A 26,785-nucleotide genomic window follows, 5' to 3' on the forward strand; every position below is an offset into this window, starting at 1 on the left:
GACGCAGAATTATTTGATACTTTAGCTATTGAAAAAATAGCAAATATACAAGCTCACAGCGCACCGTTGTGAACACGAGTGCCGCGCTAATTTAACATTAAAATACAGCTAATTGTTTACAAACGGTAAAGCGGTAGAAGAGTTTGAACCCCTCTCTCCTCCGATACGCCTGGCTTTACTTAGCCTACCATTTACAATTTTACACTGACCTACAGTTGTCAAGAAAGATAAAAACCAAATCATCAAATGCCTCAGTAAACCAGGACAGGGTTTCCCAAAGCGATGTTAGTCCAGGTGTGCCTCAGAATACTTTGATAATATTAATATCTTATTACTTGCACTGTACTTGGTGTGTTCTTTTTTCAATTTTAATCTACACCAAATGTCTTCGACACGTTGTGAGCTTGTAAATCAGCAATCTTTGGCACACGTTCCCCCCAGAATAGGGATGCTGGGATTCAAGTATAACGTTGTTTTAAATAATGGAAACATATATTCTCTCCTCGTGACATTCTGTATTTTAGATATACTTACATATTATTTACATAGCGTAACGGTCCGTGGCCAAAAGGGTCCTCGACCTTGAGAGGTTTGAGCACCACTACTATAAAAGAAGCATTAGGATGATCGTGTATGAATGTTCCGATCGATTATTATTATTTATGATCATTATTTCTACAGGTCCAGGACCCTGGAGGTGAAACCAGCTGACCAGCAAGAAGAAACATATTTGTACATGAGGGTGTAAAATGTTTTTTTTTTTTGTATATATTTGAGAGTAGCACAGCAATCCCGTTTTGTATGTAGAATAAAGAATTCTGTGTAAATGTCACAAATATATTCAAATTTGTTGTATACGTAAATTAGCCTTTGTATTTGTCTGTTTACATGCATTTGAATATTGAACGTACTGATTATATAAATGTTTTTGTATTAAATAAGTCTTTATACTTTTGTGTTTTACTTTATCGCTCAGCAGTGTTTTCCTTGTATGGTCGTGTATTTTTTCTGTCATGGTGGCAGCAGCAATTGGACTTACATCTCATGCCAAGGATTGCCTTTTGTAACCCATTTTTCACCCAATGTCAATTGTCTAATGTAATCCTGACTGACCTCATGCTTCCTTGTATGCATGAGGAGTCCAAGCCGCTTCTTTTTACCTGACAGCAGGGAGTTTTTACCCAGCTGGACGCATTGTGTGGAAGGAACGCGTTATTCCAACCAGTTACTTTCCCCTCCATCAGGCTGGCCAGGGGGAGGCAGTATAGAGACCAGGATTACTTCATGTTTTTTGTGAGGGTACCTACCCTACATGCAAACTCCACACAGAAAGGCCCTTTTGACAACTCCACCTAGGGTCACAGCGTCCCCCGGCGGGAATCGAACCCAGGACCTTCTAGCTGTGAGGCAAGAAACACACGTTTCCGCAGCCTGTACAGGAGGGGAAATAGCGACATCTGCTGGAGCCACTAATGGGAACTGCAGGGATTTGTTTTGTTTTTGAGTGTGAGCCTCAGTTTCAAAAGCTCTCTCCCTGTGCCTGGCCTGTCCCTGCATCTCTCCAACACAACCCTGACACTGTGGAGGTACATATGTCCCGCCTGCAGGGGGTGCCGTTTGTCCGGGCAGGGAGCCAGGTGGCCGCAGTGTCAGAGGACTCGCCAGCAGGGGGCGGTGTTGTCCAGGCAGGGAGCCAGCAGACAGACGTCAGGGTAGCAGGGGATTCCGACTTGGGCGTCAGTGTGTGTGTGTGTGTGTGTGGGTGGAATGCATGGAGGGAGTTTTCTTAAAGTAAAGCTAAAAGGCAAAGCACGTTTCTTTTTTTTTTCTTTTTTTTAAAGTCTCGAGGTCTCTAGCGATATCGTTAACAGAAAAATAATTTCTGATACCAGTATCATTTATGATGCGATGCGAGAGTGTGGTCTAGCTAGCCAACTAATGGATCGCTGCCCTCCACTCTCCTAACATCAGGGTCTAGAGCTCTACAGTGTTGTTAGCTAAACCCTGCCTCCACACTCTCCTATCTCACATCAGGGTTTAGAGCTCTACACTGTTGTTAGAGTAGCTAAACCCTCCACACTCTCCTATCTGACATCAGGGTCTAGAGCTCTACAGTGTTGTTAGCTCTAAACCCTCCACACTCTACTATGTAACATCAGGGTCTAGAGCTCTACAGTGTTAGCACTAAACCCTCCACACTTCTTGCCTTTCCATACTTTGTCCTGCTGGTACCAGAGAATCTAAAATGCTGGTATCGGTGAGTATGTCATTCCATCTCTATATGCCATTCTGATACCATTCATCGCATGGTGATATGTCATTTACAATCATCAATTAATTGTCAATAAACCAATAGAGACCAAATCAAACTACAATTTAATTGTTGATTATTGCTACAGTGGGCCTACAGCATATATAATCAGCTGCCATTGTATTTTCCATCCATACATTACTCATATTACTTCATTATAACACCTTATTGTTACTCATTTTTATCATTTGCCTTAATTCAATTCAATTCAATTCAATTCAATTTTATTAAAGTGTCAAATCATACGTTATCTCAAGACACTTTACAAAGGCTAAAGAGCCGTGGGAGAGAGGGAGGGGGAGAGAGGGAGAGACAATTAAGGGAAAGGGGGGGGGGGGAGGGAGGGAGAGACAAGGGACGCACACACATACACAGGTCCTGCATGCGCATGTGCAAGAACGAACGAAGCAACGAACGAACGAACGCACACACACAGGCGCTGCATGCCTGCATACTTTAACATTACTAATACAGCACACATCTGTAGAGTTTACATAGTTTGGAATATATTCATACAATTTTGCCTATCAATTGATGACACCTTGGTGAATAATGTCTTGATTCACTATATATGTTTTCAATGAGAACTTGAGGCTCATTCACTATTCAGAATGTACATTTTCCATAGGTGGAGGTCTTTTTCAATCATCTTTTCCTAGATAAGTGATCACAGCAGGGCGATTTGGTAAGAGAAATGTGATGTTGTACACTGCATTGGTGAATGTTCAGGGGTTAGCTGACATTTGGTGGGTCAAGAGTAGCCACAGTCATTGTAGTTTTGTGTCCACAACCGTTCCAATTTGGGCACACATTTTAGGTGGACCCCCCTGGGGTTCAAGAGGTTAATGAAGGGATGTCAAACTCAAATACATGGGGGGCCAATAAAAAAAATAAAAAAAAATGGTACAAGTCGAGGGCCGGACTGGTTCAATCAGTTGCAGTATTTTTTTATGGCTCTGTGCCCCTGTCAGTAATTTCAAGTGAAAACATTTTTCAACAGGCAAACGGCAAGAAAGTAATTAAATTAATTTTCCTTAAAAAATCTAACATGTCCCTTAATAAATGCAACAATGAAACGGCATGCATTAAAAATGGAAATTGCATTATTAAAGCTCAGTTCGCTGCTCTATGATCCTCACCAATCACTTCATATAGTGAGAAAGTAAATTCAGTCACACAGAAGACACAGGTTTGCCCTTTACATCCGTGAACATGTAGGCTACTCTGCCTCCCGTCTGGCTTGAAAACCCCTGTTTTGCAATACCAGAGGCCAGTTCTAATAATTAAATACCATCCTGCGGGCCAAAGATAATTCATTCACAGGCCTGATTTGGCCCCCGGGCCTTGAGTTTGACATATGTGGGTTAACTCATTTAGGCCTGAACACATTATGACGCAATATCTTATGCTTTAACTATTGAAAAATAGCAGATATACAAGCTCACAGCGCGGCACCGAGTGCCGCGCTGCGAGCTTGTAGATCTGCTATTTTTGAAAAATCTTGAAAATTAGAATTTTGACCCGATTCTATAAGTGTCTTTTGAATCCTTCTAAGACTTTTGGGGAAAAAACTACGTTTCTATGTCAGCAATCTGGCCAGCCATCGTCAAAGAAAAGGTGTTTTTCACTTAACTGGAGCTCAGTTAGTCTGTTCTTGAGAGACTTACTATGTCAGTGGTTCTCAAACCTTTTCATGTGAAGGACCCCCAAAATGATATTTTTTTGGCCACGGACCCGCATCTCAAAATATTTAGTTCCAGGGACCACCCAGAAGCAAAATTTGAGTTACAACCGTTCGCTTTGAATATACATACATTCAAAGATTTGCACACATTTTCGCGACTTTTTCAAAAATAGCAGATCTACAAGCTCGCAGCGCGGCACTCGGTGCCGCGCTGTGAGCTTGTATATCTGCTATTTTTCAATAGTTAAAGCATAAAATATTGCGTAATAATGTGTTCAGGCCTAAATGGGTTAATGCTTCAGTTGCATCAGTTCAGTTCAAGCTCCAACTTGTGGATCTGCTACTTTTGCTGTTTTTGAACTTTTGAAAAGTAACGGTTGTTGGACATACGAGGTTTCCAACCGACAGACGATAAGGTATGTTGTTGATCAAGTCCAATGACCTTTCTTCGAGCTAATCGTCACTGTCGGGCAGAAACCTCGTATCTCCAAGTTTCAAATGTGAATGTTTTTTTTTTTCCCCGTAAAGCAAAGCCCTGCTTCATCACAGTTTTACAAAACACAGGATAAGATGTTAATTTCCTTTGTGCAGGCACATGCGTGCGTGAGAGTGTGTGTGTGTGTGTGTGTGTGTGTGTGCGTGTGTGTGTGTGTGTGTGTGTGTGTGTGTGTGTGTGTGTGTGTGTGTGTGTGTGTGTGTGTGTGTGTCATCTGCAAGGGAGGGGGGGGCTGGGGTTAGTTTTTAATCTAGGACGCATCATCAGTAGTGTTCCTCCAGGTCTTAGGGTGTTTCGGCCATTATACAAGCACACAACGCCTCGCGGTGCGAGGCGTTGTGTGCTTGTAGATCGGCTATTTTCCCTAGTTTAGATCATTTTTGAAATGATAAATACAAAACGAATGGTTTTGTACATACGTGGTTTTCACCCGTCAACAACGTAATATTAATATTCCTTTTGGAAAAGTGGGTAACGCACCACTCCCTCACTATCTACTTCAATCTATGTTTTTAAGTCCAAAGCTTTCGTCGGATGCTAATAACACAACGTTGGTTGCTTCTTTTAAAAACTGATTGCTACGCCTCCCAGTCCCTCCCACACCATGACGTGATGTTTCCTTCTTTTTCTATTCACACTGATCATAACAACTGCCTGGTTGCTTCTTCGCCCTAATTATTCGTCACAAAACCCACCACTAAGATCAGAAAGAAGAGACTGGTGCGTTTTTATTTGGCATTTCACTTCCCTAACGCCTCCGATACACAAAGTGACAGATTAAACCAGATGTCTGTGACGCACCAACTAAGTCATAGTCAGAGCCAGGGGTGTCGCACCAAATTCTGGGCCCTGGGTACGAGGATTCACTGTGGGGCCCCTGTGCTTTTAACAATTGAAAAACAGCAGATATACAAGCTCACAGCGCGGCACCGAGTGCCGCGCTGCGAGCTTGTAGATCTGCTATTTTTTTTTAAATCGTGAAAATCTTTGAATATTTCAAGTCCTATGTTTCTATGTCAGTGGTGCTCACACTTTTTCATGTGTATTTGGCCACGGACCCCCCATCTCGAAATATTTAGTTCCAGGGACCCACCCAGAAGCAAAATTTGAGTTACAAATGTTGACTTCAAAAATACACATTCAAAGATCTGCACACATTTTCACAACTTTTCAAAAATAACAGATCTACAAGCTCGCAGCGAGGCACTCAGTGCCGTGCTGTGAGCTTGTATATCTGCAGATTTGCTTCATCTCCGTTCTCTTCATGGTTCAGGTCATCTACATACAGATCTATTGGCGAATAGTGGCAAAGCGCTGAACCAGAGTTTTACGGAATGCATTGGACATTTCTAGTAACTAGTAACTCAAGTTTTCTAAATAAATGTAGTGGAGTAAAAGTTCAATGTTTCGATCCGAGATGTAATGGAGTAGAAGTCGAAGTATTGGCAATTGGAAAAATTCAAGTAAAGTACAAATACCTCAAAATTGTACTTAAGTACAGTAGTAACAGCACTTATGTAAATGTGCTTTCCACTGCTGCTAATAAGGAAGAGTGGGAAACGTAAAACGTGCTATTTTGTCCATAATGGAAACGGCTAATGCAGTGGACCAGTGGCGTCAGTTCAGGAAAAAAAGGTAAGTAAGGTATGGCAACATGACTGGTGTCTTAGACACCAGTCATGTTGCCATACCTTAGCAACAGGCATGATACATTTATTTTAAGAAGTACATTCTATTTTTTCCCCAAAAAATGTCTATGGTTTCTTGGGCTGGATATGGCAGCCTGGAACAGTTGTTCAAGTGCAGCTAAACTTGGCATGTTAGTAAACGTGTCACAATTAGCCAGTAGCTATGCCCCTCCCAAAAAGCTTTTGTCCATGGGGCTTTTAAGCCGTGACATCATTTTGTAGTCAGACCTCCAAACAGATTTATTATCAATATCTGTCCCTCGCTATTTCAACAGATCCGTGACAAAAATAACGACTAAAGTATAATTCCACTTTCCTTTCAACAACAAAGAGAAGAAAAATTAGTAAATAGTAAAAATAGTAAAAAGATTCACGGAAACTGGGGGCAAAAGTTCTCCTCTGCCTACAAAATGATGTCAGACTTAACAGCCCCCTTGGCAAGCTGCCGGTTGCTAAGCTAGCATTGGACAAAAGCTTTTAGGGGAGGGGCATAGCTACTGGCTAATTAACAATAATGAATTTCACCTGTGCAGCTGACCTGCGGAACCTGGGAATATACTATTCTGTCAAGATGGGGAGAATACAAAAGTGGAGAATATAATTATAATACCTTGTTAAATGTTGCATTTGTAGTTATTTTAATGTAATTTAACAACATAACCAGCACAGATAGACAAAGAGACATTCATGGATTTATATTTTAAAGTAACTTGTATTCTCCCCCCTGGCAGCTGCATACCCCTGCCATACCCAATTGACGCCCCTGCAGTGGACCCTACACAGACCCTCACTTTGAGAACCAGTGTGTTGTGCTGTGCTGTGTGTGTGTGTGTGTGTGTGTGTGTGTGTGTGTGTGTGTGTGTGTGTGTGTGTGTGTGTGTGTGTGTGTGTGTGTGTGTGTGTGTGTGTGTGTGTGTGTGTGTGTGTGTGTGAGAGAGTAGAGAGACACTTTAATTGCCTCCAGTTGAACGGGAGTCTAATTAATTCCAAGAATGTGTGAGATCAATTATGTAGAGTATATGTGTGGGGAGACATGGTGGGTGGACAGGACACGTCATGAGTGACACAAGGCTACGGAGCGAGACGGCCAGACGGGGGTCGAGAAGCTGCGACAAAAACGGCACACTCCTTTTATATATACATCAAGGGCCTTCAACAGGGAGTCCGGGACCCCTAGGGGGTCCTCAGAGTTACTACCTCCAAATCTTTGTGTGAGAGAAAGAAAAAAAGAAAATCTCCTTTTTAGCCAGATTCTTAACCATGCAGATTCTGAGAACTTTAGCCGAAAATAGCTGATCTACAAGCTCACAACGCCTCGCGCTATAGATCGTCTATTTTCGGGCAAAGAGGTTTGGTGTAGAGGGGAGAAGTATTAACAGTTCAAGTGGTTAAATATCTGAAAACACAAATTGACATGAATCCAAAATACACTGATGATTGTGCTGTCAAATGATGAAAATATATGGAATCTATGAAAAGGTTGTGGGGGTCCCAGTCCCTGCTTCATTTCTCTCTCAACAAAGGGGTCCTTGGCCTGAAAACGTTGAAGACCCCATACTGTACATCATTTATACAGAGTCATTAACATCCAGACTCCTATTTTTATTTTATAATAATATGCTGTTCAGATATTCACACATATTCCACTCGTGGGGTGAGTGATTGACATAACAGTGTGATAACTTTAGGGCCGGCGCCAGGAATCAATGGCTTAGGTTGCGTGAGCTTAAATGAAGGGGGCGACCATATAGGCCATACATGGGCAACAGGCGGCCCGGGGGCCACGTGCGGCCCACACCTTCACTCATAATGTGGCCCACAGGTTAATACCGGAATACTGAATATATTGAATATATTATTGATTTCAGCTGTTACAATTCCAAACATGACCTGCTTTAATTCTGTCAGTCTATATAAGTAGCTTAATGACTAGTATAGTAGTATTAAAAAAAATGTCCAATGTAGCCTACTTGTATTTAGGTTCATAAAGTTAACATGAGTATGTAACTAAATGTGTTTGAAATTAAATCAAAATGTTACATTTCAGGATTCCAATTAAGAAATAACAAAAAATTATTCAGGATTCCAATTAAAAAGAAGCAAAAATAGCCGATCTACAAGCTCAAAACACATCGCAGCGCGATACTAGAATGACAAAGTAGGACGTAGCATTATGCAATGTGGCCCTCGGGAGTGAAAGTGGAAATATAGTGGCCCTCACCATCATCAAAGTTGCCCACCCCTGATCTAGGCTATATATGGGCTATCATATTTTTATGTAAAACGGGTTTCACTGATGTGCGGGGGAGGGGAGGGAAGGTGCAAGCACCCCCTCACACACCCTCGTCCCGCCGGGCAGTAGTGCTTTCGAGGCCGGACGTGACTGGACGCCGTCAGGCCAATATATTTCCCACATACACGCGCAGGAACGCCACGGAACAGTGCATGCTAGAACCATGGAGTTATAGGCTATACGAGTGATGACTATACGAGTGGTGATCTGGTAAACAAGATTACCAGGTTTCCCAGTGGGCTTGCGTAATGCGCATCCCCCACAGATTCACAAGCCCAAGTACTTTAACACCTACTGAAGGCTTCCAGCGGTGACTGTAGGCCTATGTGCGTGCGTCCTCATAGGCTACATGGCTCCATTACTGTGGTAGGTACTGTTTGAGATTCGTTCAAAGCAAAACTTTTTGTTTCTCTACTGCAACGCAGTTTTTTATTTGCTCCTCCATGGCGCACGGCGCACGCACACATCTAAAGGCGCGCGTGCACATGACGTTGATAAATGACCGTCCACCCTGAAAAGAAAACACCAAAGCACCACTGCCACCGGGCCTGTAACTTTACCTACAAAGTCTGATTCCATGAAGAGAGCTGCTTTTTATATCAGGTCAGGTCAGCTACTGTATGGAATAATCTTCCACGTGAGATTCCTAACGTCACAGAAAAAGCCTGTTTTAAAAGGAAACTTCACATCTGTAGTCTGTACACTCAAAACATACCAAATTGAGAGAGCAATTTGTTCTCCCTTTTTTTTGTAAAAGGCAGACTATATGTTTTGTGCTGTTTTCAGTATTTCTTTGTGATACACTGTGACGTTGTTACTGTTTAATAATGTCTTGGACCCCAGGAAGACATGTAGATCGGGGAGTGTTGGGCGGGAGGAGTATGACTGGTGGGGGCTCCTCACTGGCAGGTGAGTCAGTAGGATACAACTGTACGTCCTCCCGGTGGGGGCTCCTCGCTGGCAGGTGAGCCAGTAGGATACGACAGTACGTCCTCCCGGTGGGGGCTCCTCACTGACGGGTGAGCCAGTAGGATACGACAGTACGTCCTCCCGGTGGGGGCTCCTCACTGGCAGGTGAGCCGGTAGGATATGACAGTACGTCCTCCCGGTGGGGGCTCCTCACTGGCAGGTGAGCCGGTAGGATACGACAGTACGTCCTCCCGGTGGGGGCTCCTCACTGGCAGGTGAGCCAGTAGGATACGACAGTACGTCCTCCCGGTGGGGGCTCCTCACTGGCAGGTGAGCCAGTAGGATACAACAGTATGTCCTCCCGGTGGGGGCTCCTCACTGGCAGGTGAGCCAGTAGGATACGACAGTACGTCCTCCCGGTGGGGGCTCCTCACTGGCAGGTGAGCCAGTAGGATACGACAGTACGTCCTCCCGGTGGGGGCTCCTCACTGGCAGGTGAGCCAGTAGGATACGACAGTACGTCCTCCCGGTGGGGGCTCCTCACTGGCAGGTGAGCCAGTAGGATAAGACAGTACGTCCTCCTGGTGGGGGCTCCTCGCCAGTAGGATAAGACAGTACGTCCTCCCGGTGGGGGCTCCTCACTGGCAGGTGAGCCAGTAGGATACAACAGTACGTCCTCCCGGTGGGGGCTCCTCACTGGCAGGTGAGCCAGTAGGATACGACAGTACGTCCTCCCGGTGGGGGCTCCTCACTGGCAGGTGAGCCAGTAGGATACGACAGTACGTCCTCCCGGTGGGGGCTCCCCACTGGCAGGTGAGCCAGTAGGATACGACAGTACGTCCTCCCGGTGGGGGCTCCTCACTGGCAGGTGAGCCAGTAGGATACGACAGTACGTCCTCCCGGTGGGGGCTCCTCACTGGCAGGTGAGCCAGTAGGATAAGACAGTACGTCCTCCTGGTGGGGGCTCCTCGCCAGTAGGATAAGACAGTACGTCCTCCCGGTGGGGGCTCCTCACTGGCAGGTGAGTCAGTAGGATACGATAGCAGTGACAATAGGGAAATGTGTGTGGGGAGGAATCAATTGGCATAACGACTAAATTGGGCTACTCTCATTTTAAATCTTTGTGTGATAGGATTATTATTTTTTTTTTCATAAACCACTTGAACCTTAGTAAACTATTCATATGAATAGAGTGAAAGGTCTAGATTAGAACAAGGATTTAATGTGGTTCAAATGTCTGAAAAAAAAAAACATTAAGGTGAATCCAGTCACCAATCAATCAATTATCAATAGCTATTGATCTAAATCCATGATTTTATTTTTATTTTTTTATCTGCAACATTGTATACCATATGTAGTGGGTGGCCCCTTCTTCATCTCTCTCTCTCTCTCTCTCTCTCTCTCTCTCTCTCTCTCTCTCTCTCTCTCTCTCTCTCTCTCTCTCTCTGCTACGAGTATAGGTCCTTAGGCTGAAAAAACGTGAAGACCCCTGATGAGTTGCTCTCAAGGAGAATATCTGGTGCGTAAAATCTGCGTAAAGCGCCTCCTTCTAGCGGGGGATTTCCGTTGCCAATACTACAGTACATCACACACGCACACACGTGCAGCCTTGAATTGTCAAGTGAATGACGTCGGTGGTGTTGCGCTGCTTGCGCATCATGCCTGCATGTTTTAACGTGCAGGCTTTCTGTCCGCGGTGTGGATTCTATCACAATGATCCAGGCTGCACACAGTGCGCACAGCCTGCCTTGACTGTCTGACTGCAGAGCAACTTGTAGATTATTATTATTACTTTATAACGGTTTCATTCTACAATAGTTGTTATTGAGCTACTAGACAATCTGGGTACCCATTCGACAACAATTTATATATATCTTTTTGGACAATTATTAAGAGAGTTTGAGATATCGACAATCTGGATATAACTTTATAGACCCCTCCAGGGAGAAATTGGTAAGTTCTTTTTAATGTTATTATTATTATTATTTTTTACATTGAGAAGTAATATTACTTGGCCCATCATCATCATCATCATCATCATCATCATCATTATTATTACATATCTGACTGTTCACAATAAATATTCTAATCTAGACCATGCCATACTTGTTTATACTTTTTTCTAGACTTATGAGATTTTATGGTCCTGCAGATTAAGCTACTATCTCTATGCTTTTGATGTATTACCTTGTATTTTGCTTGCTTATACTGTCAATCGCAGTCGCCCTGGAGCTTCTGCTAAATGCTTACATTGTAACTTGTAGGCAGAGATGGGCACACAATACAAAATTAAGAAAACAAATCAAACTACTTGGTCAGTACTTGGTCTAATACTGACCAGGATACTATCCTGGTGACAGTATCCTGGTAAGTATTTCACAATTTGATAGATTGTATTTCAAATACTTTTTTTGTATGTTGTGCCCATCTCTGCTTGTAGGCTACTTTACTTTGATTGATTGGCTACTACAGGAAAGTACAGTTTCAATCCAAGGTCTGCTAAAAGGATTTTAAACCCAAGTTCTGTTTCCATCCGGGTCCTTTGCACTCAATTCATTGAAAAATACTCCAATAAGTTTATTAAGAACTGTGGGGAGCCGAGGTAATATTAATAATGTTAATAATAATTTACACAGTTTAAAGGAGTAGGCCTAGTTCACCCCCAAAATGACTTTTTTTTCTATTGATTACTCAGGCCATGGAGACTTGAGTTCAATAATATTTTCTGTTTTGTTGTCGCATTCCTAAAACAATAATTTGCTTTCAATAAATTTACCCCCATTGATTCCGGATGGGGACCCACATGCATTCGGGTCCCCATCCAGAATCAATGGGGGCAAATATAATCATTTTTTTTTTTGTCTTAGGAATGCGACAAATACAAAAAAGAAGTCTCCATGGCATGACTAATCAATAGAAAAAAAACAACATTTTGGGGGTGGACTACTCCTTTAACACCATCCCTCCATCTCAATCCATGTTGATTTCGTCGACTAAGACGATGACAAAAAAAAAATTGTCGACTGTGTTTTTTTCACTGACGAAAACTAAATAAAAACTACATATAAACTAAGCTGTGATGACTAAAATTAAGACTAAATTTTGACAATTTCGTCAAGAAAATAAAAACTAGACTAAAACGTTAGGGAGGGACTAGTGGAGAAAAGAGTCATTTTATGTTTGGTTGCTCTCAGGTGTTGTGTGCTGAAGCGCGACGCGTTGTGAGCATGTAGATCGGCTATTTTCAGCACACAACCAAATCAGTCATGTTTAGTCGACTAAAATTAGACAAAAAAAATAAAACTTTTCAGGTGACTAAATTATGACTAAAACTAAATGACATTTTATTCAAAAGACTATGACTAAAACAACACAGATCTCAATTCAATTCAATTCAATTCAATTCAATTCAATTCAATTCAATCTAATTCAATCCCTCTCTCTCCAGTGCAGAGCAGCGACATGTTGCTGTCCTCCACCCTGACCACGGTGCTGGTTATCTCGGTGCTGTGCGCTCCTCATCCCTCCCGGTCTTCCTCTAGCAGCAGCAGTCTGTGTCTGCGGCTCTCCTCCCCGTACCAGACCGACGCGCAGGAGCTTCTCTGCAGCAACAGCAACCACATCTACAGAGCCGCGCTGCCGCCGCGGAGGAGAGGCAGCAGCAGCAGCAGCAGCGGAGGACTTGGAGGAGGAGACGACTACTGGGACTCTGTGTTCAGATCGTCCGCGGAGTTTCTCTCCTCCTCCTCGGAGTCGAGGGAGAGACGGACATCCCCCGGTCCTCCTGCCCCCGCTGCCTACAGGTAGTGGGGGGAATTACGCTAAAAAAAATAAAAGCCAAATCTTAACGGGACAGATGAAAGCATGAAATTCGCTACAAATGTCCCTTGGGTCATCCTAACCTAAAACATCCTAGAAGGGCTAGCCTAAAAAAAAAGTGAAATATGGACAAAATTCAAAACTGTTGACCGTTGGTACAAAAGACACCAAAATAATCTCCAAAAAGCATAACATTTGGCTCACACGTCCCTTGGGTCATCCTAAGACATCCTTAGAAGGGGTGCCCAAAAATAAATCTTAAACAGGAAGTGAATTATTGACACAATTCAAATTGGTGGTCTACAATGTTGGAGATTGACTCAGAAAGCCTATATAGAATCTCATGGAGGCATAACATTTGATTTGGCACTCATGTCCCTTGGGTCATCCTAAGACATCCTAGAAGGGGTCAAGGAAGGTTAGGCAGGAACAGACAACACCCGGAAGTTGGCACACCATGGGACGCCGCCATGACACTTTTGGGTGGCGGAAGTGACGAAGTGCTCATAGACGCTAATGTTATTTTGGGGGCCAAAGTGTCATGGCGGATGGCCATGGAGCCTAAAATGACGTCGGTGTCCATTCCTTCTTTGATCTTCCTTGGAAGGGGTGCCCAGAGGAATCTGAAACAGGAAGTGAGTTATTGCAACATTTGAAAATGGCCGCCTACAGTGTTGACAGATGATGCAAAAGACTCCTAAAGAATCTCTTTTGCCATTTTTAATTTTGTCAATAATTCCCTTCCTGTTTAAGAGTTGTTTCTTTTTTTTCACCTAACCCCTTTTAGGATGTCTTAGGATGGAGGACCCAAAGGACATGTGAGCCACATTTTATGCCTTTTGGAGATTTTTGAGCCAGCGGTCAACAGCTCAGGCGGCCATTTTGAATTCATTGGGCACCCCTTCTAGGATGTCTTAGGATGTCCCAAAGGACATCTGAAGCAAATGTTGTGCTTTTATCCACCACGTTGACACATTTTTTCCACATAATTCCCCCTACTAAAGGTTCCTGAGCCAGACCAAGCTCCGCAGCAAGACGCTGCAGCAGCAGAACAGCCTGCGAGGAGGAGGGGGAGGAGGAGGAGGAGGGGAGCGGAGGAGCAAGTTCACGCTGTCCCTGGACGTCCCCACCAACATCATGAACGTCCTGTTCGACATCGCCAAGGCCAAGAGCCTGCGCGCCAAGGCGGCGGACAACGCGCGCCTCCTGGCGCAGATAGGACGCAGGAAGTGAAGTGACTCTGTGATTTGATAATGATTTGATTATTAGATTTAGGCCTAGAATTATTGAATGCTTTAACCAGTGAAAGATAGCAGATATACAAGCTGCGAGCTTGTAGATCTGCTATTTTTGAAAAAAGTCGTGAAAATGTGTGCAAATCTATGTATATATGTATTTTCAAAGCGAACGTTTGTAACTCAAATTTTGCTTCTGGGTGGTCCCTGGAACTAAATGTTTTGAGATGGGGGGTCTGTGACCAAATCATTTTGGGGGTCATTCACATGAAAAGGTTTGAGAACCACTGACATAGTAGTCTCTCAAGAACAGAATAACTGAGCTCCAGTTCAAGTGAAAAGGACCTTTTCTTTGACGATGGCTGGCCAGATTGCTGCCATAGAAACATAGGTTTTTCAAAAAGTAAAAAAAAAAGTATTCGGTCAAAATTCTAATTATCACGATTTTTCAAAAATAGCAGATCACTAAATGGGTTGATGACTCGAGTGAAGAGCATTGGTGTAAAAACACTTTTGTATACTTAAATGAGTAGTTCACCCCCAAAATGACTTTTTTTCCTATTGATTACTCACGACATGTAGACTTGAATTCAATATATTTTTTTGTTTTTCGTTTGAAAACATTCCGGATGGGGACCCTGCATTTGGGTCCCCATCCGGAATCATATGGAGGTATATTTACTATAATCAATTTTGTGTCTTAGGAATGCGATAAAAAACTAAAAAAATATATTTTCCATGTTGTGAGTAACTACATTTTCTACTACTACATTTTCCATGTTGTGATTAATCAATAGAAGAAAACATTTTTATTGGGGGTGAACTACTCCTTTAAGTAAGAGTATCAATACTGCAATGTGGAAATACTCTGTTACAAGTCTGGAATAAAACATTTACTTGAGTAAAAGTACAAAAATACTAGCATCAAAATATACATAAAAGTACTTATTATGCAGAATGTCAGATTCGTTTTCAAATGTATACAAAACATTTGAAAATGGCAGATCTACAAGCTCACCGTACAATGTGTCACATCATGATGCAGTGTGAGCTTGTAGCTTGGAATGTATATAGGGCTGAAGTTATGTAGGTTTTGTAATAATGATCAAAGTAACTATAGTTCTACATTTTTTAAATCCTTGTAGTGGAGTAAAAGTATAATATTTGCCTCTGTTGAATAATCTTTGTGGGTCACGGTGTTGGTTGTGGCCTGGGAAAGCGTTAAGAAGCACTGGTTTTAGCCTACAAAAGTGTGAAATGATGAAGAATAAATCCTGTGATCGAGTCATAGAACATGTCAAAGGATCATCCATAATTTTTAAATACAATATATAATAAATCAAGGTTTGCTATAATATGCTGAATGGGACACGTGTGTTCCTCCTCAGATTATTTTTATACTTGCAAAACAAACGATTATTTTGTTTCCTCCCACAAATAAAGCAAATGTAACCATATTGTAGTCTACATATTTGTCTACACTACAGCATGGGTCTTCAACAGGGGGTCCGGGACCCCTAGGGGGTCCTCAGAGTTACTACAGAGGGTCCTCCAAACCTTTGAGTGATAGAAGGTTCTTCTCTCCTTTTTTATATTAACCACTTGAACCCTATAGTGTCCATATTCAGAAAACTTTAGCCAAAAATAGCAGATATACAAGCTCACAACGCCTCGCGCTGTGAGGCGTTGTGAGCTTGTAGATCTGCTATTTTCGGCAAAGAGGTTTGGTGTAGAGGGGAAAAAGAGCAGACTAAGTACAGAGTGAAAGGTTAAGTTTCAAAGTATTGACGGTTCAAGTGGTTAAATATCTGAAAACACAAATTGACATGAATCCAAAATGCACTGATGATTGTGCTGTCAAACAATGAAACTATATGGAATCTATGAAAAGGTTGTGGGAGTCCCTGCTTCATCTCTCTCTCAACTAAGAGGTCCTTGGCGTGAAAACGTTGAAGACCCCTGGTCTACAGTATACCATTGTTTTGGGTTGAGATTGGCACATTTCCTGGGGCAATCTGCCCAGATCATGCATGTCACACATGTCTTCTTCTTTTTTAGTTTTTTACTCTCAAAAAAGCATCTGCAATGTAGTGCATTTGAAACTACATTGCAGTGCACATCATGGAATGATCACTGCTTGCCTCCTTTGAATTGTTTTATTTCTATTTTAGTTTATTTTCTTTTTATGTCTGAGTGAGTGAGGTCAACAGACAAAGTGACATGAGTGAGATGAAAAAAACCTGAGTGAAATGTGCCAATGTGACCCAGAGACATCGGTACTGTATAGCCTACCATGTAGTTGTTGTTTTTGAGCGGTGCAAACCGCTCCTACGTCTGGCTTTGTGTGTATGTCCCTATGAGTGTCTTTATGAGTACAATACTAACGTCACAGAAAGTATGCAGAGACCGACATCCCCACAGCTGATGTCACGGACAGAACGGTCCATATAAGGAGATATGCATGTGCGTCGTGTTTGATACCATGCAGGTATTATATACTGTACAGATACGCACGCACACACGACACAAGTCAAGTGTGTGTAAAGTACAAGTATACTTTAAAGCTATACTACGGTATGTAACTTTTTTAATAAAACAAATCTTAAAATTGTCCTAATTATTAAATCGCTAAAGTTTTAGAACACCCACTCTGTTAATTTCAGCCCAAAAGCCTTTTCTTTATATGTTTTCTACTGAGCCTGTGTGGCCGTGACCGGGACTGTTTTTCCCGGCAAAATTACGTCATCTGTATAAGTTGTCTCCAGATCATACACTACCGGCCAATCACAGCGCGGATCATACACTACTGGCCAATCACAGCGCGTCTTGCCGTCTCTTCAGGAAGTAGCTTGCTTCAACAGCAGTGTTTACGCTGGTGGCTAGACTCCTAGTCTAGCCTGTTGCTCCCCAATGCCTGGTCGCATAGGAACGTGAGACGTATCGGCGAGCTGCAGGCAGTCGCGGTGGTTTTGCGGCCCGCTGCGATGGTCCGCGGCGACCCCGGGCGAAAAACTGCGTACTTTGCACAGTGGCCTGGGTTGTCACCTCCAAGAGATACATCGCAACCCTCCGTTTAAGTCCCTCAAGCAAGTCTGCCTGGTGTGTCCACTATTATGGCACAAGTGCTGCTGTTATTCGTTTTTATGTCCGGTGACACCTGTCCAGGACAGGCCTTAGACGCGCCTCCTCAGGGGACTTGGCTCAGGGCTCTGAACCCATTTGATTTGGTGCATGCCCTTGCTGAAGTTGACCCCAGGTAGGGTTTGAACCCCAACCTTCCGCATGAAAAGCAGGGACGTGCTGGCCATTGGGAAAAGCAGGACAACTCCCGAACGGCCGGTTCATTCCCGGCCGGTCCAGGCTGGCCATTAGGAAAGAAATAAAAATAAAATGTCGGCCTTCGTTCCATTTTGGGGGCTGGGCGGCCAACAAAGTAAATCGTCACTGTCGTGCAGAAACCTAAGTAAAGCCCTGCTTCATCATACAAGGCTGTCGCACAAAAGTAGTGAAAACACCAGATCACAACGCCTCGTACCGGCGTTGTGTGCTTGTAGATCTGCTGTTTTCACTAGTTTAAATCATTTTTAAAATGGTTTTGGACATACAAGGTTTCCACCCGACAATGACGAAATATAACTCATGTAATTGGCCCACTGGCTTGTCACTTGTCATGATCTGAAATGGCAAATCTTTGAGTAGCAGCAGCACAATAGAGAGATCTCTCTCTATAGTGCGCAATGAGGGCCTCTACAACTCTTTTTCCCGGGCTGAATCAGGGGCCCAGCATGTCCCTGATGAAAAGCATACAGTATGCTCTAGTCTAACCACTACACTAGGGCGGCCACCAAAACTGTGGGAGGAGTAGTGTGGCAAAATGAAGATTATCTGTCTGCAAAGATGGATGGATGGAATCAAGTCGGACAAGCCTGGTTGCCTGGGCAACCACACTAAAAGTATAAATAAATCCAATATGTCATCAATATACACTGCTCAAAGAAATGAAGGGAAGAAAATGTTCCCTTAATTCTTGAGCAGTACTACAGTATACTATACTCAAATAAATTAAAATAAATTAAGGGAACATTTTGTTCGCTTCATTTTTGTTAGCAGTATATGATCTCCATATTTTGGCATGGCTAACACGGAACTCCATATATGGATGTAAGAGTCAAACACTGCCTTCACAATGGCTCCTTTTGGTGTGGGAGCAAACTACGCCTAAGAAAACACAATTGGATTGACATCCAAACAGATTCACAAAGCTCAAATAACGTTTTTACAAACATGGTAGCTACAGGAGAGGAGGATTTCAGCAGCACTACTCCGGTTGGCACAGAGAACCGCCTGCGCTGGGATCTGAGCCCCAGACAGATCCGTCATTTCTCTGACAAGCTCATCGTCAACACCAAGAAGGTGTACGATAACGTGGGTTCCCTGGACCTGGACAGTGTGACCTTCAGAACCACCCTGAAGGCCCTAGCCGACATGGAAGCTGAGTACGCTGTCCAGAAGAACATGTTGGTCTTTCCCAGGCGTGTGTCTCCCAGTGCGGAGGTGAGGGCCGCCAGCAGAGAGGCATGGGAGAAGCTGTCTAAGTTTAAGGTGGACATGAGCAGGAGAAAGAACGCCTACCAGAGGATTCTTGCTCTAGAATCGAAGGTGGATGAAGACAGTCTTACTGCAGAAGATAAGAGATACATGGAAAGGTGGCGTAGGGAAAGTATCAGAGAGATACAATCTGATCTTCATAGTCACAATACAAAACAAAAACCCTGTGCTGACTCTCTCCTGAAGACAAGCAAGGCAAAGTCTGCCAATAATGTCCATCTTCCTGGACGAGCTGGCCCATAAGCTGAAGCCACTGGGAGACAAAGAGAGAAAAAACCTCCTCAAACTAAAGGAGGGTGAGTGTCAGAAGAGAGCTCGGCCATTCAATGGAGAGCTGTGTATGAAGGACCTGGATGACTACAAGGCCCAGGTGTTGAAGAACCAGTATGGAGTGGATCACAACCAGTTGAAGGAGTATTTTCCCCTGGAGGTTGTGACCAAGGGTCTGATGGAAATCTGCCAGGACCTGCTGGGTCTGTCCTTCAGCCTGGTGCACGGCGCCCCCGTGTGGCATCCAGATGTCACTCTGTACCGTGTCACCGACCGCTCCTCTCGACAGACATTCAGACAGTTCTACCTTGACCTGTTCACCAGAAAGGGAAAGGACATGGAGGATCGCACCGGATATTGCTATATGCTGCAGCCCGGCTGTCTGCTCTCTGATGGGAGAAGACAGATTGCTGTTGCTGCCATAGTGACCAAGTTCAGCAAACCCGCTGCCAACGTCCCCTACCTGCTGGAACATGACGATGTAAAGACGTTCTTCCATGAGTTTGGTCACGCCATGCACTTCCTCTGTGCTCAGGTCGACTACGCTGTGTTCAGTGCATCCAATGTGGAAGAGGACTTTTCAGAGGTTCCGTCCCTGATGCTGGGTAACTGGGTTTGGGAGAAGGAACCACTACAGAGAATCTCTAAACACTACAAGACAGGAGCTCCCATTCCTGACGACCTGCTGGACAAACTGGTCAAGTCTCGCCTCGCCAACATCGGTATGGACTGCCTGACGCAGATAGTCAGAGCTAAATTGGACCAGGCTCTTCACACTCAGGACCTTTGTACCCAGGACCTGGCATATAAATGTAAGTGGCTCAGCAAGGACATTCTGGGAGTACCTGCTTTTCAAAGGCCCTACAAATCTATCAACGCTATCTGTCGCTATGTGAAACGTGTCTCCGATGGCACGTTGTATCGCTACCTGTGGGCCGAGGTGTTGTCCTCGGACATGTTCTACAGCCGTTTCAAACAGGAAGGAATCATGAACCCTAAGGTGGGTCTGGACTACAGGAACTGCATCCTGAAGCTTGGTGCCTCTAAGGACGCCGAGGAGATGCTGAAGAACTTCTTGGGTCGTGCACCCAATCATGAAGCATTCCTCCTTGGTAAAACGGTGAGTGCATCAAAATCTACTCTGATCTGTTACGAGAACTGCCTGCATTGGGATCTGAGCCCCAGACAGATCCGGCAGATGTCTGACGAGCTCATCGCCAACACTGAGAAGGTTTACAATGCCGTGGGTGCCCTGGACCTGGACAGAGTGACCTTCAACAACACCCTGAAGGCCCTGGCCGACATGGAAGCTGAGTACGCTGTCCAGAAGAACATGTTGGTCTTTCCCAGGCTTTTGTCTCCCAGTGCGGAGGTGAGGGCCGCCAGCAGAGAGACATGGGAGAAGCTGTCTGAGTTTAAGGTGGACACATACCCGAGGGAAGTAGGGGTGCTGGGGGTGCGGCCGCACCCTCCCCCACGTCCCACCGCACCCCCCACCGCACCCCCTAAAGGGGGGTTGGGGGAAAAATATTGCCGATCGGCAAGTAGAGGCTCTGACATCAGTGGCGTGAAGTAGGAGCTATTGGCTACTTCTATTTCCAGTACAATTTCAAAATAAACATGTGTTGAATGATCGATTGTATAGACAAAAAAAAAAGAAAGGCTCTTGTTTTGAAATGTGCTTCTAGGCACTGTTTAGACAGGAAATGGCTTTCAAAGGACTTCCCTTTTAACTTGTCTAAGCGTCTGTCTCTCCGTGCGTAACATATGCGTCATGGACTCGGTGAATTATAACAATATACGGGCATAAAGGAATATACAGAACACCAAGACAACACAACCTAGGCTATGAAGGCATTAAACATCGCCCTCTGCTAGCCCTGGTGTCCTCACTGGTGAGTCGTGGCTATAGACTTGTAATGATGAATGCTATGTTATGCTGCTGTGCTGCCTGGCTAGGCTAATGTTTGGGCTAGCTAGTGGCTAATGGCTATGGTGTACCAGAACCAGCTGTTTCCTAACACTGGGGTCTGGACCGATGCGGCGGACACGTTGTATGGGTCACAACGCACTGAACGCAGTGCGAAGCAACCCGTTGTGAGCTTGTATATCTGCTATTTTCACTACTTGTTTGGTACAGGGTAGTAATGTCTCTTGGTTCACGGGCTAAAAAGTTTGGGAACCATCATGCTTGCTGTTGCAGACAGTGGTGTAAAGTAACTAAGTAGATTAACTGAAAAGCTCTGGGAACTGAATGATTTTATGAAACTGGCACTTGTTGTCTGACTGTCTGTTGGTACCAAAAAATCCAGGCTATATCTTGCTGGATGGTGCGTGTGGAGATGTAAGGAAAGCCGTTCCCGATTGTGTTACATTTAGCTAAAAAAGACTGCGGAAACCCGAATAAAACATGATAAAAAACGATAAAAAACTCCAAATTTTCGCAGCGCGCGCGAAACGTGCACGCGCGCGCATGACAGCCCCCCCTACTGTAAATTAGTTCCCGCGGCCATGGGTGGACATGAGCAGGAGAAAGAACGCCTACCAGAGGATTCTTGCTCTGGAATCGAAGGTGGATGAAGACAGACTTACTGCAGAAGATAAGAGATACATGGAAAGGTGGCGTAGGGAAAGTATCAGAGAGATACAATCTGATCTTCATAGTCACAATACAAAACAGAAACCCTGTGCTGACTCTCTCCTGAAGACAAGCAAGGCAAAATCTGCCAATAATGTCTCCATCTTCCTGGACAAGCTGGCCCATAAGCTGAAGCCACTGGGAGACAAAGAGAGAACAAACCTCCTCAAACTAAAGGAGGATGAGTGTCAGAGGAGAGCTTGGCCATTCAATGGAGAGCTGTGTATGAAGGACCTGGAATACTACAAGGCCCAGGTGTTGAAGAACCAGTATGGAGTGGATCACAACCAGTTGAAGGGGTATTTTCCCTTGGAGGTTGTGACCCAGGGTCTGCTGGACATCTGCCAGGACCTGCTGGGTCTGTCCTTCAGCCTGGTGCACGGCGCCCCCGTGTGGCATCCAGATGTCACTCTGTACTGCGTCACCGACCGCTCTTCTGGACAGACAGTCGGACAGTTCTACCTTGACCTGTTCACCAGAGCGGGAAAGGACATGGGAACATCTGCTGGATATTGTTACCTGCTGCAGCCCGGCTGTCTGCTGTCTGTTGGAAGAAGACAGATGGCTGTTGCTGCCATAGTGACGGAGTTCAGCAAACCTAAAGGCAGAGGCAAAAGAAATAATAAAACGCCCGTCACCCCCTGCCTGCTGAAACACGATGATGTAATAACGTTCTTCCATGAGTTTGGTCACGCCATGCACTTCCTCTGTGCTCAGGTCAACTACGCTGTGTTCAATGCATTCAATGTGAAGCAGTACTTTGTGGAGGCTCCGTCCCAGATGCTGGAGAACTGGGTTTGGGAGAAGGAACCACTACAGAGAATCTCTAAACACTACAAGACGGGAGCTCCTATTCCTGATGACCTGCTGGACAAACTGGTCAAGTCTCGCCTCGCCAACATTGGTATGGGCTACCTGAAGCAGATAGTCAGAGATAAATTGGACCTTGCCCTTCACACCCAGGACCTTTGCACCCAGGACCTGGCTAATGAATGCATGAGGCTCTACAAGAACATTCTGGGAGTCCCTGCTTTTCAAATGCCCTCCAAATCTATCAAAGCTATCTGTGACCATGTGAAACGTGTCTCCGATGGCAGGTTGTATCGCTACCTATGGGGTGAGGTGTTGTCCAAGGACTTGTTCTACAGCCGTTTCAAACAGGAAGGAATCATGAACCCTAAGGTGGGTCTGGACTATAGGAACTGCATCCTGAAGCCTGGTGCCTCCAAGGACGCTAAGGAGATTCTTAAGAACTTCTTGGGTCGGGAAACCAATCAGGAAGCGTTCCTCATCACTATGACTCAGACATAACCATAAACAAACCCGTAACCCCATACAGCATATAGGCAAATATGGAGTTCGGTGGGAGTGCCGTGCCAGCCGTGAAGTCGTTCAGATATGGGAGTTGTCCAGAACCGCCGTTCCAATCGACATGCCCATATGTGGCCGTGGGGCGTGGGCATGCCAAACGCCAATACAGTGGCATATACTGATGACATCAGGGATCTCCATATAATGACACAAAAGGGGCACAGACAAATATGGTTTGCAAGACTTCCGCATTTATAATTCTCCTGCGCCTGCTTCTATGGTCTGAAAAGTTAGTGCACTCTGCTCTATTGGCTCAAGCGTTGGAACCAATCCAAGTAGAGGTACTTCCAGGTGCTTCATGCGCTTGAGAGCAACTTCTTCTTTGACTATGAATAAAACTGTGAACAAAATGTGCCGTCAAAATAAACACTCATGTCATCTCCAAAGACAGTGCTTAATTCCCTCCATTTAATTAAGAGCCAGTTCACCTCTGGGGACAACCAGATCTTATAACTCGGGATTGTGTAGATCGTGTCCCAAACAACAATAAAATAAGATCTGGTTGTCCCAGAGGTGAACTGGCCCTTTAAGTCCTGGTGTGTCCACCATTTTAGCCCATGTGCGTGCCACAGAAACTGTGGGAGGAGTGGTGCAGCAAAATCAATTTTATCTGGAAAGATGGATGGAATAAAGTCGGACAAGTGAAACCTAAGGACACTTAACAATACACAAATAAATAAACTAATTTCCAAAAGCCAGCATGAACAAGTGTCTCTTCAGTGTGGACTTGAAGTAATCTAATGTTGGCATTTGGCGAATTGCCATAGTACATAGTACTGGCGTCATAGTCTGACCTGGACTCCATATTTTGGCATGGCTAACACGGAACTGCATAAATGAACGTAAAAGGCAAACACTGCCTCCACAATGGCCCCTTCTCTATAACTCTAAGGCTGTGGGTCAGAATGCTTGCCGATGCTCCGGTGAGTTTTTGAAGTAAGGAGAATCCTTCCTTCCGCTACAATCTACGACTACAAAAAGAGAGATTCACGGATCTCAAATAACGTTTTCACAAACATGGTAGCTACTGGAGAGGTGGATTTCAGCAGCACTACTCGGGTTTGCACCGAGAACCACCTGCGCTGGGATCTGAGCCCCGAACAGATCCGGCAGATGTCTGATGAGCTCATTGCCAACACAGAGAAGGTTTACGATGACGTGGGCTCCTTGGACCTGGACAGAGTGACCTGCAACAACACCCTGAAGGCCCTGGCTGACATGGAAGCTGAATACGCTGTCCAGGAGAACATGTTGGTCCTCCTCAAGAAGGTGTCTCCCAGTGAGGAGGTGAGGGCCCCCAGCAGAGAGGTATCGGAGAATTTAGTCTTAGTACTGGCGTAATAGTCTTATCTGGACTACATATTTGGGCATGGCTAACACGATATTTCATACATGGACGTAAGCGGGAAACACTGCGCCTCTAATCTGACATTGTGACATTGATTGAGTCACCGGTCTGACATCAGTGACTTTAAAGTTGGTGGGTATAGACTCTATACCCACCAACCGTGCCATTATATATATTTTTTTATTAAGGGGTAGGAGGGCTAGATTTGAACAGGAAGGGTTTTCCTCTACTTCATCGACAAACGTTCCTCTATACTATAGAGGAACGTTTGTCGATGAAGTAGAGGAAAACCCTTCCTGTTCAAATCTAGCCCTCCTACCCCTTAATAAAAAAATATATATAATTTTCACAAACATGGTAGCCACAGGAGAGGTGGATTTCAGCAGCACTACTCGGGTTTGCACCGATAACCGCCTGCGCTGGGATCTGAGCCCCAGACAGATCCGGCAGATGTCTGAAGAGCTCATCGCCAAAACCAAGAAGATGTACGATGCCGTGGGTTCCTTGGACCTGGACAGAGTGAACTTCAGCAACACCCTGAAGGCCCTGGCTGACATGGAAGCTGAGTATGCTGTCCAGAAGAACATGTTGGGCATCACCAAGGATGTGTATCCCAGTGCCAAGGTGAGGGCCACCAGCAGAGAGGCATGGGAGAAGCTATCAAAGTTTAACGTGGATATGAGCAGGAGAAAGAACGTCTATCAGAGGATCGTTGCTCTGGGATTAAAGGTGGATGAAGACAGTCTTACTGTGGAGGATAAGAGATACATGGAGAGGTGGCTTAGAGAAAGTACCCTTCATAGTTACAACAGCAAACAGAAAACACATTTAAAACAGAAACCCTGTACTGACTCTCTCCTGAAGACAAGCAAGGCAAAGTCTGCCAATAATGTCTCCTTCTTCCTGGACGAGCTGGCCCATAAGCTGAAGCCACTGGGAGACAAAGAGAGAACAAACCTCCTCAAACTAAAGGAGGATGAGTGTCAGAAGAGAGCTCGGCCATTCAATGGAGAGCTGTGTATGGAGGACCTGGAATACTACAAGGCCCAGGTGTTGAAGAACCAGTATGAAGTGGATCACGACCAGTTGAAGGAGTATTTTCCCTTGGAGGTTGTGATCCAGGGTCTGCTGGACATCTGCCAGGACCTACTGGGTCTGTCCTTCAGCCTGGTGCACGGCGCCCCTGTGTGGCATCCAGATGTCACTCTGTACTGCGTCACCGACCGCTCCTCTGGACAGACAGTCGGACAGTTCTACCTTGACCTGTTCACCAGAGTGGGAAAGGACATGGGAACATGTTCTGGATATTGTTACCTGCTGCAGCCCGGCTGTCTGCTGTCGGATGGGAGAAGACAGATGACTGTCACTGCCATAGTGACCGAGTTCGTCAAACCTAAAGGCCGACGTCCCTGCCTGCTGAAACACAGGAATGTAAAGACGTTCTTCCATGAGTTTGGTCACGCCATGCATGACCTCTGTGCTCAGGTCAACTACGCTGTGTTCAATGCATGCAATGTGGAGCAGTACTTTGTGGAGGCTCCGTCCCAGTTGCTGGAGAACTGGGTTTGGGAGAAGGAACCGCTACAGAGAATCTCTAAACACTACAAGACGGGAGCTCCCATTCCTGACGATCTGCTGGACAAACTCGTCAAGTCTCGCCTCGCCAACATTGGTATGGACTGCCTGACGCAGATAGTCAGAGATAAATTGGACCTTGCTCTTCACATCCAGGACCTTTGCACCCAGGACCTGGCTAATGAATGCATGAGGCTCTACAAGGACATTCTGGGAGTCCCTGCTCTTCAAAGGCCCTACCAATCCATGAATGCTTTCTGTGACTACATGAAATGTTTCTCTGATGGCAGGATGTATCGCTACCTATGGTGTGAGGTGTTGTCCATGGACATGTTCTACAGCCATTTCAAACAGGAAGGAATCATGAACCCTAAGGTGGGTCTGGACTACAGGAACTGCATCCTGAAGCCTGGTGCCTCTAAGGATGCCAAGGAGATGCTGAAGAACTTCTTGGGCCGTGCACCTAATCAGAAAGCGTTCCTCCTTAGTAAAAATGTGATGGCGTCGAACGTCTTATTTATACATGGCTGTGTGAGCTGA

At 44.9% G+C, this 26,785-nt stretch overlaps 1 protein-coding gene across 1 annotated transcript; it reads left to right on the forward strand.

Moving 5' to 3' along the window:
• Positions 1-18,719: 18,719 nt before the first annotated feature.
• LOC308308517 (uncharacterized protein) lies at positions 18,720-26,785 on the forward strand (the record flags this gene model as incomplete). Its single annotated transcript, XM_080753928.1, has 5 exons — positions 18,720-19,141; positions 19,230-20,754; positions 22,021-23,212; positions 24,347-24,601; positions 25,032-26,785. The coding sequence occupies 5 exons, from the start codon at positions 18,720-18,722 to the stop codon at positions 26,783-26,785; spliced, it is 5,148 nt and encodes a 1,715-aa protein (XP_080610054.1).

The sequence above is a fragment of the Nannobrachium achirus genome, assembly GCF_963921795.1.
Source record: "Nannobrachium achirus genome assembly, chromosome: 23".
Lineage (NCBI taxonomy): Eukaryota > Metazoa > Chordata > Actinopteri > Myctophiformes > Myctophidae > Nannobrachium > Nannobrachium achirus.